The following is a 17,238-nucleotide window of genomic DNA, read 5'->3' as shown; positions in this document are numbered from 1 at the left end:
ACCAAGAGGCTTACTGAAAAGAGGATCTCCTAGGCTCTGGTACTATTTTGACCAGATAGAATTACACATCTGGACTCGAGGGTGCAGCACCTTGTGCAGTCCCATTTCATAAAGGTGAGGATGAGAATCTATAATGAAAAATTGCCTTTATTTAAGACTCAGTCGTTTAACTAATTTGCTATGATGCATTCTATTTTAAAAGAAACAAGCCCCAACACTGTTTTGCACAAGAGCTTTATGATGCAACTTCTAAAGCATTCCAAAAAAAGATTTTTTTTTACAAGGCATGAGTGAACATTCTTCATAGTTCAAGTGCAAACAGATAATGAAACATATTAGGTGTACAATATATTTAGGCATGTTTTTACTTTTCATGCTAATTCAGATTCAAATAATGAAGGACTAAGGCCAAATCTGAAGTTGGCACATTTACAGATCTGTATTTGATACATCTTAGGTTTAAACTGGAAGAAAAATTAAAATTACATTCAGACACAGTAACAACAGTTGATACATGTCTAAATTGTTCTATGTATAACCAGCATACTTCAGTTGAACTGGAACACTAACTACAACAATGTTATGCCTTCCCATTATTACTTTTAAAAGGACAAAAACTATCCAGATACCTGACACTTTCTCAATTTCAACAAAGAACAGCAATATGTTATCACAGGAATACAAAGTATTGTAACAGTGCATCATACAGAGCAGCCACACTCAGATTCAGAAACAAGGAATTTCCCTGGGCATCACTTGCTGCACACAGATTTGTTAGCATATGTCAAAGCCTCATTTGGCACTGGTTATTTTTATTTTTAATTGGGACCCCTCTTTCAAAAATACCATGGCTTGCAAATCATGAGGCAATGACTTGTACTTGACTTGCAAAGTGCCCTAAACACCCATGTGAGCATTATCAAAGAAAACTTGATCTAAACCACAAAATTTAAGATACATTATCAAAAGCTTGGTCAAGTGGTTTTAAGTAGTATCTTAATGGAGAAGTAGAGAGGTTTCAGGTAGGGAATTCCAGAATTTAATCACTCCATCCCTGGTGGGCCCAGGATCAGGAATGATCAAGGAGCCAGAAATAGAAGAGTTTGGACCCTGAAGAGTTGTAAGATTGGAAGAGATTAGAGGAAGAAAGGAGCAAGGGATTTTAAAACATAATGTGAATTTTAAAAGTGAAGTTTTCTAGCAACTAATGTGGGCCAGTGATCATGGGTAGATGGGGCTTGCTGAGAGTTCAGATAGGAGCAGAATTTTGAATAATCTTAACTTTACACTTTTGGATGGGCTGCTTTGTCTGTAATACAATAGTTTAAGTCCACGGGTAAATAAGGCTTGAGGGTTTCAGCAGATGAGCTGAGGCAGGGATAGAATTTTCTAACTTTCATTGTAAAAATCCATCTGTTCACTAATCTAGTAGTTTCATAGTCGCGCTTACAAATAACTTCAGTTTTTTTTCCTGGATGAATTGAATTTAAATTCGTCAGCTGTCATGGTGAGATTTGAAATCATGGTCCTATTAGATCACACATCTCAATTACTACTCTTGTAAAGTGATAACATATCCCTAACGTGCTTAGCTATGGAAGGGAAAAGCAGATAACATAATGAGCTGATTCTAGTGTCTCTCATGGTTGCTGCCTACATTAGCCTCATTACTGTGGGCATGTGGCTCTTAAGGTTCTGCTTCTGGTGCCTGCCCACATGGGGTACAGTGACCACAAAAGGCAAGGCCTCACGTGTGAACTAATAGAAAACCTTTTCTCTATTTCCACTCGTGATCAGTTATTTGGAACTAGTTTTAAAAAAAAATGAAGCACAAGTGTACATTGAAATAAATTATTGGTTGTTTTTAGTTAAAAGATTTAAAAACTATCTTAAGATAATCAGTGCCCCTAATCAAGGGAATGGGTCTGCACATCACTTATGGCTGACGTAAAGATAAGTGGCCAGGCACAATGTGATGGTAAGACCTAGGGCAGGCAGAAGCAGATAGCTTCATCTTTCATAGGTGCTGCACTCTGCAGTCAGTCACTGGTTCTTTTACATAGCTGCCGGCAAGTTGCCAAAGTAATCCAACCATTATCTTAAAATGGCACCAGTTAAACTTTAACTCAGCTTTACAATTGCCTGGGAGAGCAGGTCAGTTGCAATTCTAAGCGAGTCTGTAATCTATGGATTTAGCATTCAAAGAAAATTTACTTCATCCATTTACATCTCTATCATTGAACAAATTAAAAATAAGGAACTTCCTTTGAAAAGAGTTAATCTTAATGTGAATTTAAGATTGCCTTTGCTGCCTAAATAGCTTGAGTTGAAATTCAATCTGCAAAGACAGCTTTACTAATTAATTTTGATCCATTTGTTGCATTTTTAAAGTATTTGCTCCAATGCTTTCAGTCTTTTGACAATTTCTACATTACCATGTTAATTTACAGTCCATATTAAGTCATAATATAACTAAGGCATTTAAATTAAAACTAATGCAGTAGTTATTGTTTCTGGATCAGTAATGTGACACAAAAGTGATATATAAACTTGTACTGCATATTTCCCATTCCCAAGGAATTTATTTGTTTACAAAGCAATGTTAAACATACAAATGAACAAACAATTACAAGATGTTTTGGGGGTTGATACAGAATTGAATAGAGGGAAGGTAGATGTCATGGCCAGTAATTCTGTAAGAAAGGACAGGTAGGAGCAAGATGGAAAGGAAGGGTTTAATATGTATATTTACAGTAATAAAATGCATTAAGGGCAAGAGAGGTGAACTTGGAGCATGGATCAATACATGGAACTATGTTGTTGTGGCCATTAGAGACTTGGTTGAGGGACAGGACTGGCTCCTTAATCTTCCAGGGTTTCAATGTTTTAGAAGAGAGAGGGGGAGGTAAAAGAGGGGGAGGAGTTGAGCTATTAATCAGGGACAGTATCAAGAAAGGTGCAATTACTCTGATGGGATTATACTACAGACCACAACCCCACCCCTCCCCCCCACCCCCACCAATTGCCAGTGGGACATTGAAGAACAGATATGCAGGCAGATTAGGGAAAGGTGCAAAAGCAGGTTTAGTGGGTGACTTCAACTTCCCCAATATAGACTGTGATCACCTTAGTGCAAGAGGGTTAGACAGGGTAAAATTTGTTAGCTGCATCCAAGAGTTTCTTAGAACAGTATTGGGATAGTCTAACTGGAGGAGGGACTATACTGGACCTTGTATTGGGGGAAAATTTAGGAAACAGTGATCAGAACTCAAGTTTTAAGATGGCTATGAATAAGGATAAATATGGACCTTGTGGAAAGTATTAGGTAGGAGCTAGGGAGAGTTAATTGGGAACAGCTGCTTTTGGGCAAGTCCACATCTGACATGTGGAGGTTGTTTAAAGACCAGCTGCACAGAGTACGGGACCAGTATGTTCCAGTAAGGAGGGATGGACAAGGATGCACTCAAGGTAAGGGAATCTTGGATGATGAGAGAGGTGGTGAATTTAGACAAGAATAAAAAGGAAACATATGTAAGGTTTGGGAAGCTAAAATCAAAGAGCCATCGAGGGTTATAAAGAAGCCAGAAAAGAACTCAAGGAGGGAATTAGGAGAGCCAGGAAGGGCCATGAAAACTCCTTGCTAAGTAGGATTAAAGAGAATCCCATGCCATTCTATACATACGTCAAGAGCAAGAGGATAACTAGGGAGAGGGTCGGACCACTCAAGGATAAAGGAGGGAACATGCTTGGAGGTGGAGGATGTGGGTGAGGTCCTAAATGAGTACTTTGCAACAGTATTCACCAAGGAGAAGGACAAGAAGATAGATCAGTGTGCAGCATAATATACTAGGGTTTTGAGATAAAGGAAGAGGTGGTGTTGGGTATCTTGAAGAATGTTAAGGTAGATAAATCCCCAGGGCCTGATGGGATATACCCCAGTTTATTAAGAGGCAAGAGATGAGTTTGCTTGGGGCCTTGTCCAAGATTTTTGAATCCCCTCTGGTCACAGACAAGGTCCCAGAGGACTGGCAAGGATCTAATGTTGTTCTGTTGTTCAAGAAGGGAAATAGGGATAATCCTGGAAATCAGACTGGTGAGTCTCATGTCAGTGGTAGGAAAGCTATTGGAGAGGATTCATAGGGATAGGATTTATAAGAATTTGGAAAAACATGGCCTAATTAGGGACAGTCAGCATGGCCTTGTACAGGACAGGTCATATTACAAATGAGTTTTTTTGAAGAGGTGACAAAGGTGATTGAAGGTAGAGCAGTAGATATTGCCTATATAGATTTTACTAAAGAATTTGACAAGGTCCCTCATGGTAGGCTCATCCATGGGTCTTATTCTGGCCGGAGGTCCGTGACTAGTGGTGTTCCACAGGGGTCCATACCAGGATCTCTGTATTATCTACAAGCTTACTAACCCACCCATCTGCGTTTTCATCCAAGCCATTTATATACATCACAAACAAAGATTGGTGGCATTGTGGATGGTGTAGAAGGTTGCCAAAGGATACAGCAAGATATAAATCAGTTGGAAATATGGGCGATGGAGTTTAATCTGGCCAAGTGTGAGGTATTGCACTTTGGGAGCTCAAATGCAAAGGGAAAGTACACAGTTAATGGCAGGACTCATATAACAGCATTGATGCGCAGAGGGATCTTGGGGTCGAAGTCCATAGCTCCCTGAACGTGGCTGCACAAATTGATAGAGTGGTAAAGAAGGCATATAGCATACTTGCCTTTACTAGTCGAGGCACTGAGTTCAAGAATCAGGAAGTTATGTGATAGCTTTATAAAACTTTGGTTAGGCTGCATCTGGAGTACTACATTCAATTCTGGTTGCCCCATTACAGGAAGGATGTGTAAGCTTTGGAAAGGGTGCAAAAGTACCAGGGTGCTGCCAGGATTAGGGGGCACATGCCAAGGTTGGACAAACTTGCGTTGTTTTCTCTGGAGCAGCAGAGGATGAAGGGACACCGGACAGAATTTTATAAAATTATGAAAGGCATAGATAGAGAGCTGGTATCTTTTCCCCCAGGGTCAAAAAGTCTAGTACTAGAGGGCATGCATTTAAGGTGAGAGGGGGAAGTTAAAAGGAATTTTTTGACCCCCGCAGTGGTGGGTCCCTGGAATGCACTGCCAGGAGTGGTGGTGGAGGCAGATAACATAGAGGCATTTAAGAGACTCTTGGATAGGCACATGAATATGCAGAGAATGGAGGGATATGGACCATGTGCAGGCAGAATGGATTAGTTTCATTAGGTGTCAGTAGCTTAATTAGTTTGGCACAACATTATGGGCCAAAGGGCCTGTTCCTGTGCTGTACTGTTCTAGATCATGTATGGCTTTGCCAAGCTCCAGACTTAAAGTTGATCTTTATTATTTATTACTTTATCATTTATTAAAATACCCATGATTACCTAATTTGTAGGATCTGTAAACAACTTACAGTAATTCAGTAATTCCTGAATTACTCTAATATACTAGTACTTGGCTCGCAGAGTACATTTCCAGAATGTTAATGGAACTAGCACTAAAAGAATCATTATAGCATTACATACAGAAAGGTGTGATACTGATAGTACTACTGCACTGAAGAACCTGGTGCAAATTCAACAAGGAATCAATCCACAACTCGTATGGAGAGGCTGGTGTTGGTTGGGCTGCGATAAGCAGCGCACCTGCTTCAGGGAGTGACACATGCAGCTAGGGTTGCTCTTATCACCAGCTGTTGGACGTGATGAAAGCTGCTACCATCCCCTCACTTTGTTGCCTGAACAATTCTTCCCAGCCTGGAGATCTCTCTGGTAATGAGCTCAATGGCCAGCAACCACTATTGAACTTGTTACCATGTAGAAATATTTGGGCTAGAGAGTGCAGTGTAGCCAAACAAGAGGGAGAGGCAGCAGCTTCCATCACATCCAATAGGTGATTAGGACTGTAGGATCGGGGCAGTCTGTCAGCATGTGCATGCAGCCTTGAGCGACACATCTCGCCTCAGCCTTGTCTGATGGCAGACAGTCATTGGGTGATTCGTTGCTGGGGTTGCAATAGCACAGGGCAGGGCAGCATCTGGCACAGCATCTTGAGCAGATGTGTTTGGACTAGAGGACCAAGAACACTAAAAATTAGTGCTCTGCAGGGTAGCAGTAAACAGCAAACCAGAATGCTTTAGTTTTAAAATGTATGCAAAGTTGTGCATTTTCTGCTTTCGTTTGGACTGTTTAACACTGACATTTTGAATTTGCATCTATTGAGATCCCTTTCAATTTTTCTGTGAAAAGAAATATAGCCTGTACACATTTGTATTCAATCTGATTACTTCAGTCATGATGAACCATACTGGTTTTATCTTAAAATGATTAAATCCAACTACAATATATCTCAATTGCTCCAATTTTTCAAATTTCTGCAACTGAGTGTTGAACAACAGTAACCTGGCTTATTAACTTCAGAATCTATTTCAATAACTTAGAGGCACTACTCAAACATAATGTAAACTGTTAATTTATGTAAACCACTTATTCTGCATAGTCACCATGGTCAAAAACCTACTCTATTGTTCTTTAAAAGGTTAATACATTGCCTTAATGGAGTGCTCTTTTGATTGGCATTGTGCATTAAAGCAGAATATACTTTGTGCACAATTTTAGCATTATCTATAATAAATCTAGCCAAAAACACAATGCAACATTGTGCCAGTTATGAACTTTGCATGAACATGCAGACATTTGGGAGAAAAATAATGTGCTTGAGATTACATTTGGTGGAGGACTGAATGCAACAATGGACTACCTAAATAAAACAAAGATCTACCCAGTTTCCATTGAAATTCAGATAAATAAGAAAACTCTCTTGACTCCACAGCTAATATTAAATCTCCTCTTAAAACAAGACCTGCTTTAAAAAAGCCAAAGGAAAAATAATGTTTTGCTTCATTAAACCAGTTAACAGTTTTGTCATCTGTCAGAAGGTTTGCAGAAGAGTTGAGGCTCCCTCTGGTCTATCCAAAATGACCAGATTACATTATTCATAGCCAATAGACCACATAGGCCCTTGCCAGCTGTCTCCAGCAACTAGCCTTAGAAAAAATAGGGAATTTATTTTAGCGCAAGATCCACATATCAATTTCTGGGGGCCAAGCAAAATACTAAACACCATACTGCCATCTCAATTTATGAGAAAAGATGAACATGCTATGAAAGATGCTTTAAATAGTATGTATGCTCCAATCAGCTTAAGCCAGAAATAAATTTATTTATGCTTAGCATAACCAATCAAGTATTTTGTAAAGTTAAATAAAAATGAAAAACTGTCTTCAACCATTAATGCATGTGAAATTCTCCATTTGTAGAAGCATAAGAGCAAACATCATTGAATGATATTTCACCTCTACAGCACTAATTCAATTTGAAAAGGGCAAAAAATATTTCATCACAAGCAAATTTAGAAAGCTGCAAAATAACTGTAAACAATTCATAGATAAAAGAATTACAAAATATAATTTAACACAAACAAATTTTCACACCACCCTGGAAATCTGTCACAAATGTAAGAATTTTAAATGAAAACAAAGCTTTATTTGAAAAAAATAATTAGCACTAAGTTATTTCGTAGAAAGTTAAACATTTATAACCCCATTGAGCTTGGGGTCACAGTGCAAAAATCTCAAAAATATATTTTAATATTACAAAATATGCTCAATTTCCAAAACATAACTCCAAATGTGAATGGTAATATTGAAGCGATGTTCCCAAGTGCAATAAAAACCATTAAGTATACATTTGGTATTATGCTTTTGGTATTATAGTAAATTTTGTAACTGCAGGTACTTATAAGAGGCAGAAATCTAATTAAATGCAGTTACTTCTTCAGCCAAATCATTTTAAACTAAATTCAATAAAACACAAATGCCTCATAAAAATCATCCCACTTCTGGTTATAATGGATATGGAGCACAGAAATCATCCACAAGCCACATATTTTGGAAAGCATGTGCAGTTAGGGAAACATCATAAACTGAGTCTTAGTGCAAAATTTACTCCTTTGATTTTTCTGATTTTCAGAACAATTAATAAAAATAGCAATTTAATAAAATAAATAAAGCTGAAGTAACTGTGGCAATAACAATAATAGTGCAGATATAATACTAGAAATTTGGCTGCACTGTGGTAACTTTTTTCCCCAATTCAACACCTGGTTTACCCCCTTCAAAAAAAAATAATTGTAAGTGCTGGAGCAGAGTTCCTGGCCAGAACACCATGCATCATTTGATACTAATGATGGCAAAGTATTCAACTGTAGAGAGCACTTAAGCAGAATATAATCACATGCACACTTTTCAACTGTAGACAAAGCAGAGTATTTAGCCCAAATCAGCTATCTCACTATACACTCAACTGTCTCTGATGGACCAGCTATGGCTTTGACCGCTTAGTAACTGCAGGGAGGGAACCTGAGATTTCATTGAACAAAAGATAAAATATTTAATTTTTAATTCCAATGAATTAGAATTTAGAAAGCTACTTTGATTACTGCTGATTCTTGTCTTACCCATTTTCAATCACCCTTGAGCAAAAACAGGTTAAAATAGAACCAATAAAGCAACCAAATTCTTTAAAACTCAATTGTTAAAGTTGTACTTTAAGACCAATTGAGTTTTGGCATGTCTAGTTCAAAAAATAGTGTCTGATATCAGACTATCTGCAGTGAAATACACAGAAAAGCTGAGATTCAAAAGCGACAATGTGCAGAAGACAGTTTTTAAAGAAAATCGTATACTGCAGGCTTTATAAATGTGAGCTTGAATCAAGCCAGGTAAAGTATTTTTTTAAACATTACCATGATTTCAAAGACAGCATTAATAATGATTTATAGCACCCAGGTCATCACAAGAAGCTCATATCTATTTTCAGCATATTCGTCACGTGAACACAAAGCTAGTGAAAACAAATACATTAAAGATTATGGTATTTACATGTCACCTGATGCTTACTAGAAAGAAACAAAAGAACTGTATTCTATAAGAATACAAATCGTTTATCAACACTAATCAAGGTCTGTAAGGTATTTTAAAATCACAATTCTTTTTGTATATACACATATTTCAGTCCGGCCAGAGAGCAAGTGAATTATGCAGTGTAGTTCAAATCTAATATGAAAGTTATGAAGAAGTCATAATTATGTAATAAAATTCCTCACCTGTCCTTCTGCCCCCTCCTTTCTTACCCCTGCTAAAATAAGTCTACATTGTAGCACATACATTTATCCTGTTGTTTTAAATTTTACCCATAAACCAAATTGTAGCACATTGTTGCTATGGTTCTTTATAATTCTCAATAATCTCAAAACAGAATTAATCATTAACAAGTTGAAAAGATCACAAACATTGAAACTGATGATTCAATCATACGATCTTAACTTACAAATAGTTGGTCACTTGTACACTACGCAACGGTCCTTAATTAAGCCACTGCTTCAGTCACTTCATGTCATGTCTTGACAAGTCAACTATCATCCATTCCACAAGACTAAAAATTAACTGCGGCCAGTGGGTGTAATTTTAGCCCATCCTGATTTACCAACAATGCAACACCAAACTGAGTAGAAAAACCACAAGCCTCTGGAACATGAAGAACAAATAAATGTTCAACCTCTAATTTTGCCACTGTTGCATCTATAATGAATAATGTGCTGACTTCATTTCCACCACCAATCCATAAAAGGTAAAACATTTCAAGTGTTCATCATGAGAATGTTAAGATCTTTAATAAATACAGCTGTACTGAATTCTATAGAATATTATCTGTAGGTATTTTACGATCAAATTTAAGCAGATAGCTGTAAAATATTTCCTTCATAAAACTGGAATAATTGCAATTTAAAAAAGTGAAAATATGGAAAACCTGATGTAGAAATGAAGTAAAAATCACAGAAGCAGAATGCTGCTTTAACCACCTAATATCTGCCTTTGAAATACAGTACATCCAGAAAGAAAATCACATGAGATAGCATTTCAAGAAATGCCACATTTTCAGTAGTCAGTCATGCCATTGTTATAAAAGTCACTTTCAAATAATCACAATATAGCCAAACATTTTTAAACATTATGTACATATGCAGCAACTACTTTTTCCAGATTTGATGCTGTGTTGAATTTCACAGTGTTGCACTTATTTATGCTCTTTTCTCCACAAACTGAGGTCACTTCATTAAATATGAAGATCAAAATTAGTTATTATTTCAGTTATTTGTTCACTTGTTCGAAAGATGACAATATGAGAATCCCAAATAAAAAAATACCTACATACAACAGTCTTTTCAGTGCAACGTAGTTATCTTTGGGAATGGTTATTTGTACAAGATCATTTGTGATCTGTGAGATTTCATGAGCAACCAGAACAAAGATGAAAGTGCTGACAATAATATTAAGCACTGGGCTGCCTGGAATGAGTACAAGGATTCCTTTGGTATCTGCCGCAAGCCAGATGTGATATTGGCATATGAAGAGCTGGAAAAGAAATGGATTCAAGGTGTAATGCAATATCATGGTGATATAGTATGCAAAGAGTTCAATATTATTAAACAAGACCAACATTCTGTAATCTTTATTTTAGTCTGCTGATACCAACCTGCTTAACTGTATTAATGATCAAGAAAACTGGGCTGCATGCAAATCAGAACAGGCCAGAATTTGCTACCAGTGGCATGTTTGTGCACACCTGTCACTGACCTACACACCAACAACAAGCTTGCCCTTCCAGATCCACCAGTGCTGATATGTCATCCAAGGTCATCTCGTGGTGGGGTCAGAGCAAGCCCATAACAAAAGCAAAGTTTAAAAATAAAATCTTAACCCTCCCCTCTGCATTCACATGAATGGGCTCGCTGTCCATGTGCCAAGTCCGCCCCCTGGTACTACAAGTTGGGGCCCTTTGGCAGAGTGCAGCTGGAAATTCAGAACTTGCATATGTACTGTTGTCTGAACAATTATAATGGTAAATACTGTTGATATGACAGACCTGCAGGTATTTCTCAATTTGTACAATTTCTTTTACTAGTGTGCTTCAAATAACAGTGAATATAAAGAAAACTAGACCGTTTCACTGCCCAATAGTATTTAGATCAAAAGTGGTATAAAGGTCATCTGAATGGCATGAAAGACTTGGTACAATAGATATAACCTTTTCCTGCTAGAAATGCAGATCTTTAGCTCTCACTGTGAAGCACATATGATTGGATCACTTTGATTCAAGAAACATACAAAAGGATGGCAAAAGACTTTTTTTTGCTTAGAGTCACAGAGCAATACAGCACGATACCGGCTCCTGGGCCCTACCAGTCCATGCCGATTACAGTGCCCACCCATCTTGTCCCAATTTCCTGCGTTTGGCCCATTTCCCTCTAAGCCCCGCCCCTCCATGTACCTATCCAAGCGCTTCTTAAATGATACTAATGTACCTGCCTCAAACACTTCCTCCAGCAGCTTCTTCCATGTACTCACCACCCTCTGTGTAAAAAGGTTGCCCCTCACACCCTAAATCTATGCCTCTCTTGATTTTAGACATTTCTTCAAGGTTGCCTCTCATTCTCCTATGTTCCAAGGAATAAAGACCTAGCCTGGCAAACCTCTTCCTATAACTCATGCCCTCTAGTCCTGACAACATCGTTGTAAATCTTTTCTGCACTCTTTCCAGTTTAACCACATCTTTCCTATCACAGGGTGATCAAAACTTTACACAGTACTCCAAGTGTGGCCTCACCAACAACTTATACAACTGCAACGTAATGTCTCAACTCCTAGATTCAGTGCCCTGAAGGCCAGCATGCTAAATGCCTTTTTCACCACTGTCTACCTGTGACGCTGCTTTCAATGAACTATGCACTTGTATTCCTAGGTCCCTTTGTTCTATTGCATTCCCTTGTGCCCTACCATTCATAGGTACAAGTACTATGCTGGCTTGACTTTCCAAAGTGCATCACCTCACACTTATCTGTAGTGAAATCCATTTGCCACTCCTCGGCCCACTTCCCTAACTGATCAAGATCCCTCTCTAATCTACGATAACCTTCCTCATTATCAACAACAGCACCACCTGATTTTGTGTCATCTGCAAACTTACTGATCAAGCTTTGTGCATTTGCATCAAAGCATTTATATAAATAATGAATAACAAGGGTCCCAATCACTCCTGCGGCACACTAGTCACCGGCCTTCATTCCAAGAAACAACCTTCAACCAACACCCTCTGCTTCCTACCTCTGAGCCAATTTTGAATCCACCTAACTAGCTCTCCCTGGATTCCATGAGACCAAACCTTCCAGACCAGCCTACCATGGGGGACCTTGTCGAAGGCCTTGCTGAAGTCCAAATAGACAACATCCACTGCCCGATCCTCATCTACTCTCTCAGTTACCTCTTCAAAAATCTCTGAAAAGGTTTGTCAAGCAGGACTTTCCACGCATGGTCATGTTGACTCCTCCTAATCAGACTCTGTCTATCCAAATGCTGGTAGATCCTGTCCCTCAGAATTCCCTCCAGTAAGTTCTCCAGTAACTAACCAGCCTGTAGTTCCCTGGCTTGTCCAAACAATGAAACAACATTAACCACCTTCCAGTCTTTGGGAACTTCACAAGTGGCTAACGATGAAGCAAATATCTCCACAAGGGCCTCTGCAGTTTCTTCTCCAGACTCCCACAAAGTCCGAGGATGCACTTGGTCAGACTCTGGGGATTTATTTCACCTTAATGCACTGCAAGGCTGCAAATACCTCCTCAATGGTAATATGAATATCCTCTAAAACATCTCCACTAGTTTCCCTTATCTTTTGAGCAACCATGATTTTCTCCTCAGTAAACATTGAGGAGAAATATTCATTAAAAATCCCATCCATCTCCTGTGGCTCGAGGCATAGGTGGCCCTGCTAATCTCTAAGAGAACCTACTCTCTCCCTAGCTACCCTTTTACTCTTTATATAGCTGTAGGATCTCTTGGGATTTTCCTTAACCTTACTTGCCAGATCAGTCTCATATCCCTCTTTGCCCTCCTGATTTTCCTCTTGAGTATTCTTAATCTTTTTATAGCCATCAAGGGATTCACTCGTCCCCGAGCTCCTAAATCCAATGTATGCTTCCTTCTTGCTCTTGACCAGAGCCTCAATATCTCTCATCAGCCAAGGTTCCCTAAACTTGCCGGGTTTACCCTTCACCCTAACAGGAACATGCTGCCCCTGGACTCTTGATATACCACTTTTAAAAGCCTCCCACTTGCCATTCATTCCTTTCCCTTCAAACAGGTTCACCCAATCGACCTCTGCCGGGTCCTGCCTAGTTCCCCCAAAATTAGCCCTGTTCCAGTTTGGGACCCCAACCTGTGGACCTGTCCTATCCTTTTCCATCACTATCTTAAAACCATTAGAATTATGGTCACTAGAACCAAAGTGCTCCCTGACCACCACTTCAGTTACCTACCCTGCCTCGTTCCCCAAGAGAAGGTCCACTATTGCACCCTCCTGAGTAGGTCTCTCAGTATATTCACTCAGGAAACTTTCCTGGACACATTTCACAAATTCCACCCCGTCCAGGCCCTTAACACTCTGGGTAGTCCAGTCGATACTGGGGAAATTAAAATCTCCCACTAATACAACCCAATTATTCTTACAACTATGAGCAATTTCTCTACACACCTGCTCCTCAAGTTCCCACTGACTATTGGCCCGGCGGCGGGGGGGGGGGGCGGAGGGGAGAGGTGGGGGTCTATAATACAGCCCAACTAGCTTGACCCTCCCCTTCATCCCCTTGTTTCTAAGTCCTTTCTAAGTACTGCTGTTATGTCCTCCCTTATCAAAAAGACAACACTGGATTCATCTGGCCTATCCTTCCATTTCTGACCTTGCACGTGTCACCAGGAGTAATCCGGAGATCACTACCCTTGAGGTCCTGCTTAACTTCTTTCCTAACTCCCTATACTCATTCTGTAGGACCTTATCCCTTGTTCTATCTATGTCGTTTGTACCAATATATACAGCAACCTCTTGCTGTTTGTCCTCCCCCTCACCTATTTTCTGCAGCTGCACAGAAGCATCCTTGACCCTGGCAGCCAGGAGGCAACACACCATTCTGGTGTCTCTTCTGCAGCCACAGCATCTCCTGTCTGCCCCCCTCACTATTGAGTCTCCTATCACTATCGCCCTGTCTGACTGCACCCTTTCCCTCTGAACCTCAGAGCCAGTCACAGTGCCAGAGACCTGACTACCGCTGCTAGCCCCTGAGAGGACATCCCTCTCAACAGGATCAAAAGAGATATACCTGTTAGGGAGAGGAATGGCCGCAGGGGAACCCTGCACTGACTGCCTACTCACTGTTTCCTGGTGGTCACCCACCTATCTGAAGCCTGTACATTGGGTGTGACCACCTCAGTAAAAGTTTCATCTATGATGTTCTCATTTTCCTGGATAGATCCAACTCCAGCACCACTTCCTTGACCCGGTCTGTCAGGAGCTGCAGCTGGGTGCACTTCGCACAGAGGTGGTCATCAGGGAGACCATGAGGTTCCCTGAGTTACCACATTTTGCAGGAGCATTCCACTGCCCTAATTACCATCCTGCCTACACTAAGTATCAAGGATCAATAACAAAATAAAACCTTACCTGTACCTTCTCACTAAAGCCTTTTTAAAGATCCGCTTCTTCAAAGTTAGAAGATGGTGACTTTCTCTAAACCTCAACTCTTAAGAGCAGCCCTCCCCATGCTCCACAGAAAATCTTCTAATTTTTCAAGTTTTATTATATTTCAAAAACTTACAGCTAATTTGGTGTCTTGAATCAAATCCACAATTTAATGGAAATTACTAACCATCTCCATTATAAATTGAGTGACCACAAACATGCCCGACCCTTGCCATTCCTCCCTTCATCTCAACTCTGTGTCCCCCTTCTCGCTCCCTTCACACATTCGATGTTACCATTTTTCATTTTTTGCCTCTTCTCTGCCCAAAACCCATTGCCTTCACATCCATTTCTTCTCATCTCCCCTACCATGCTTCAGTTATTTAAGACCATAAAGATATAGGAGCAGAATTAGGCCATTCGGCCCATCTGATCTGCTCTGCCATTCAATCATGACTGATTTTTATTTTTAATCCTATTCTCCCGCCTTCTCCCCGTAACCCTTATTCCCTTTATTTCCCTGTTCTCTAATCTAGTGACTATGGAACAGTTTTGTAATTTTAGATCAACTTGGCAGTTGAATTCACAGAACTCAGCTCTCAAAAACAGAGTCAATTTATGGTCTTACTTACCTCCAAGGAAATCTTGCCAAACCAGGCAAAAAAGGAACTGTACACAGAACGAACATAACCAGGAATGTTCCTAATAAGAATGAAGGACAAGATCTGGAAAAAAAGATTTTTGAAGGTGTTCAGTAGGAAATAACGTTTATAAAGCGCTGTCCAATTTAATCCTGCAGCTGAAAATCAGGGAAATTACCTGCAATACAGAGAAGTAAGGATGATGCTCATTGCACTCGGCTTTACTTTTACAGCTGGCACACCATATTGAGTACGTCTGTGAATACAAGATTAGGTTCTTATTTGTTGCCTTACAAATATGCACAGAAAAGAAGTCAGGTTTCTCTAAAATATATACATATAATATTATTCCATTGTGTTAACTGTGTGCTGAATACCAATGTTAATCAATTCTTCAGTGGCAATAAGCATTAATTCAGAAAATGAATTTCATCTGTTTCTATTCAACAAAGATGCAATGACAAAGTCATTTATAAATCACCCTCAAATTTCAACATGTCCTTCCTCCTTCCATTGGATATCTTATGATCATTTGTTTCCACTGTTTTTCCACAGAAGTGCAAGCTCAACAATTACATGAATATACTTTTCCATAGCTGAAAAAACATCCTTGGATAATTTATCTAAACATTAGACTCACCAAAAATACAACCACTGATGTAAAAAGTAAGAAGGACGACATCCTGGGTGCAAACAATGTCTCTCCTTTGCCTTCAGAAAGCAGATGACCCTTCTTTAATACACCATAAAGAAAAGCAAAGAACATACCATGTACAACTGCCTATAAAGAAACAAAAGACCACAAATTAAGTGAAGAAAGTTATATTTCCACAACTTGTGATAAAAAAATGCATAAACAGCGTTATACTAATGGAACAGAACATTGTACGATAACAACATTGAAGAGGCATTTAGACAGACAATGAACAGGAAGTGAATGGAGGAATATAGACCATGTACAGGCAGATGGGATTTGTGTGGATTGGCATCATGGTTGGCACAGACATTGTGGGCCAAAGGGCCTGTTCTTGTGCTGTACTGTTCTATGTAATATCTCAAATTTTAAACAGAAAATAGCAAATTGATTTTAGAATAACCTGGGAAATAAATGCATATTTTGGATGGAAACTGGCCTGTTTCAAGCTCAACTCCTTCGGTGGAAGGGTCAATAATGGTAAAATCCAATTATAACTCCCTCACATTTATTTGTTGAAGAACCTGCTTAATTGGCAAATGTCAATTACACATCCTTTTTAGAAGAGTACAAAGTTCACAATCATCTCAAAACAGGCCAATGCTTTTCTTCCTCTTTCTGTTTCTATCGGCTTCACAACACAGTGAAGAAGTTTGATGATATGGGGGAATGTGGAGGCTAAGCAACTCTTGGCACTTAATGATGTTATCACTGTCAACTCTTCAGTATTGTTGGAGCTGGATAAGTGCAGCTCCAATAACACATTGAAGCAGCTTTACGCCATCCAGGCCGAAGCAGCTTGCCTGATAGGTTTGCCATCTATTGTACTAATTCATATCCTCTGCCAACAGCACAACATTGGTGAAATACTATCTGTAGGATGCACTGCAGCAACTTGCAAGGGCTTCTTTAATAAAACTCCAAAACCCATGACCTCTACCACACAGAAAAACATAATTTTATGTCAAGTCCTCCTCCAACACAGATAATGGTTCAAAATAAAAAGCATCCCTAACTTGCATTGAGAAGGTGATAGTGAGCCACCTTCTTGTTATCCCAGCCATGCCAGCAACACCCATGTCCCATGGAGGAATAAAATGATTTGTTTTAAAACACAACTTCGGTCTTGTGATCGATATATGAGGATACTGACAATTTGACTACAAGCGAGCAGGAGTTTGGCAGAATAAAAAAAAAGTAATTATTTACAGATTTGCCCAAAGAATTAAGCCACT

General features: G+C 39.3%; 1 protein-coding gene across 3 annotated transcripts in view; it reads right to left on the bottom strand.

Annotated features, from left to right (window-relative positions):
- Window positions 1–227: 227 nt before the first annotated feature.
- The window catches only part of casd1 (CAS1 domain containing 1), a 95,115-nt gene continuing 78,104 nt past the window's right edge, over window positions 228–17,238 (bottom strand). For all 3 annotated transcript variants that reach the window (XM_052015829.1, XM_052015831.1, XM_052015830.1), the window contains 4 exons: window positions 15,950–16,090; window positions 15,488–15,565; window positions 15,301–15,393; window positions 228–10,512 (listed from right to left, as the gene is read on the bottom strand). In XM_052015829.1, the coding sequence (XP_051871789.1) occupies window positions 10,249–10,512; window positions 15,301–15,393; window positions 15,488–15,565; window positions 15,950–16,090 (576 nt within the window). In that variant the 3' untranslated portion in view covers window positions 228–10,248. The remainder of the gene's footprint in view (window positions 10,513–15,300; window positions 15,394–15,487; window positions 15,566–15,949; window positions 16,091–17,238) is intronic.

Source organism: Pristis pectinata, chromosome 5 (genome assembly GCF_009764475.1).
Source record: "Pristis pectinata isolate sPriPec2 chromosome 5, sPriPec2.1.pri, whole genome shotgun sequence".
Lineage (NCBI taxonomy): Eukaryota > Metazoa > Chordata > Chondrichthyes > Rhinopristiformes > Pristidae > Pristis > Pristis pectinata.
Note: the sequence above shows the minus strand (reverse complement) of the source record. Positions and strands in the feature narration are given on the sequence as shown.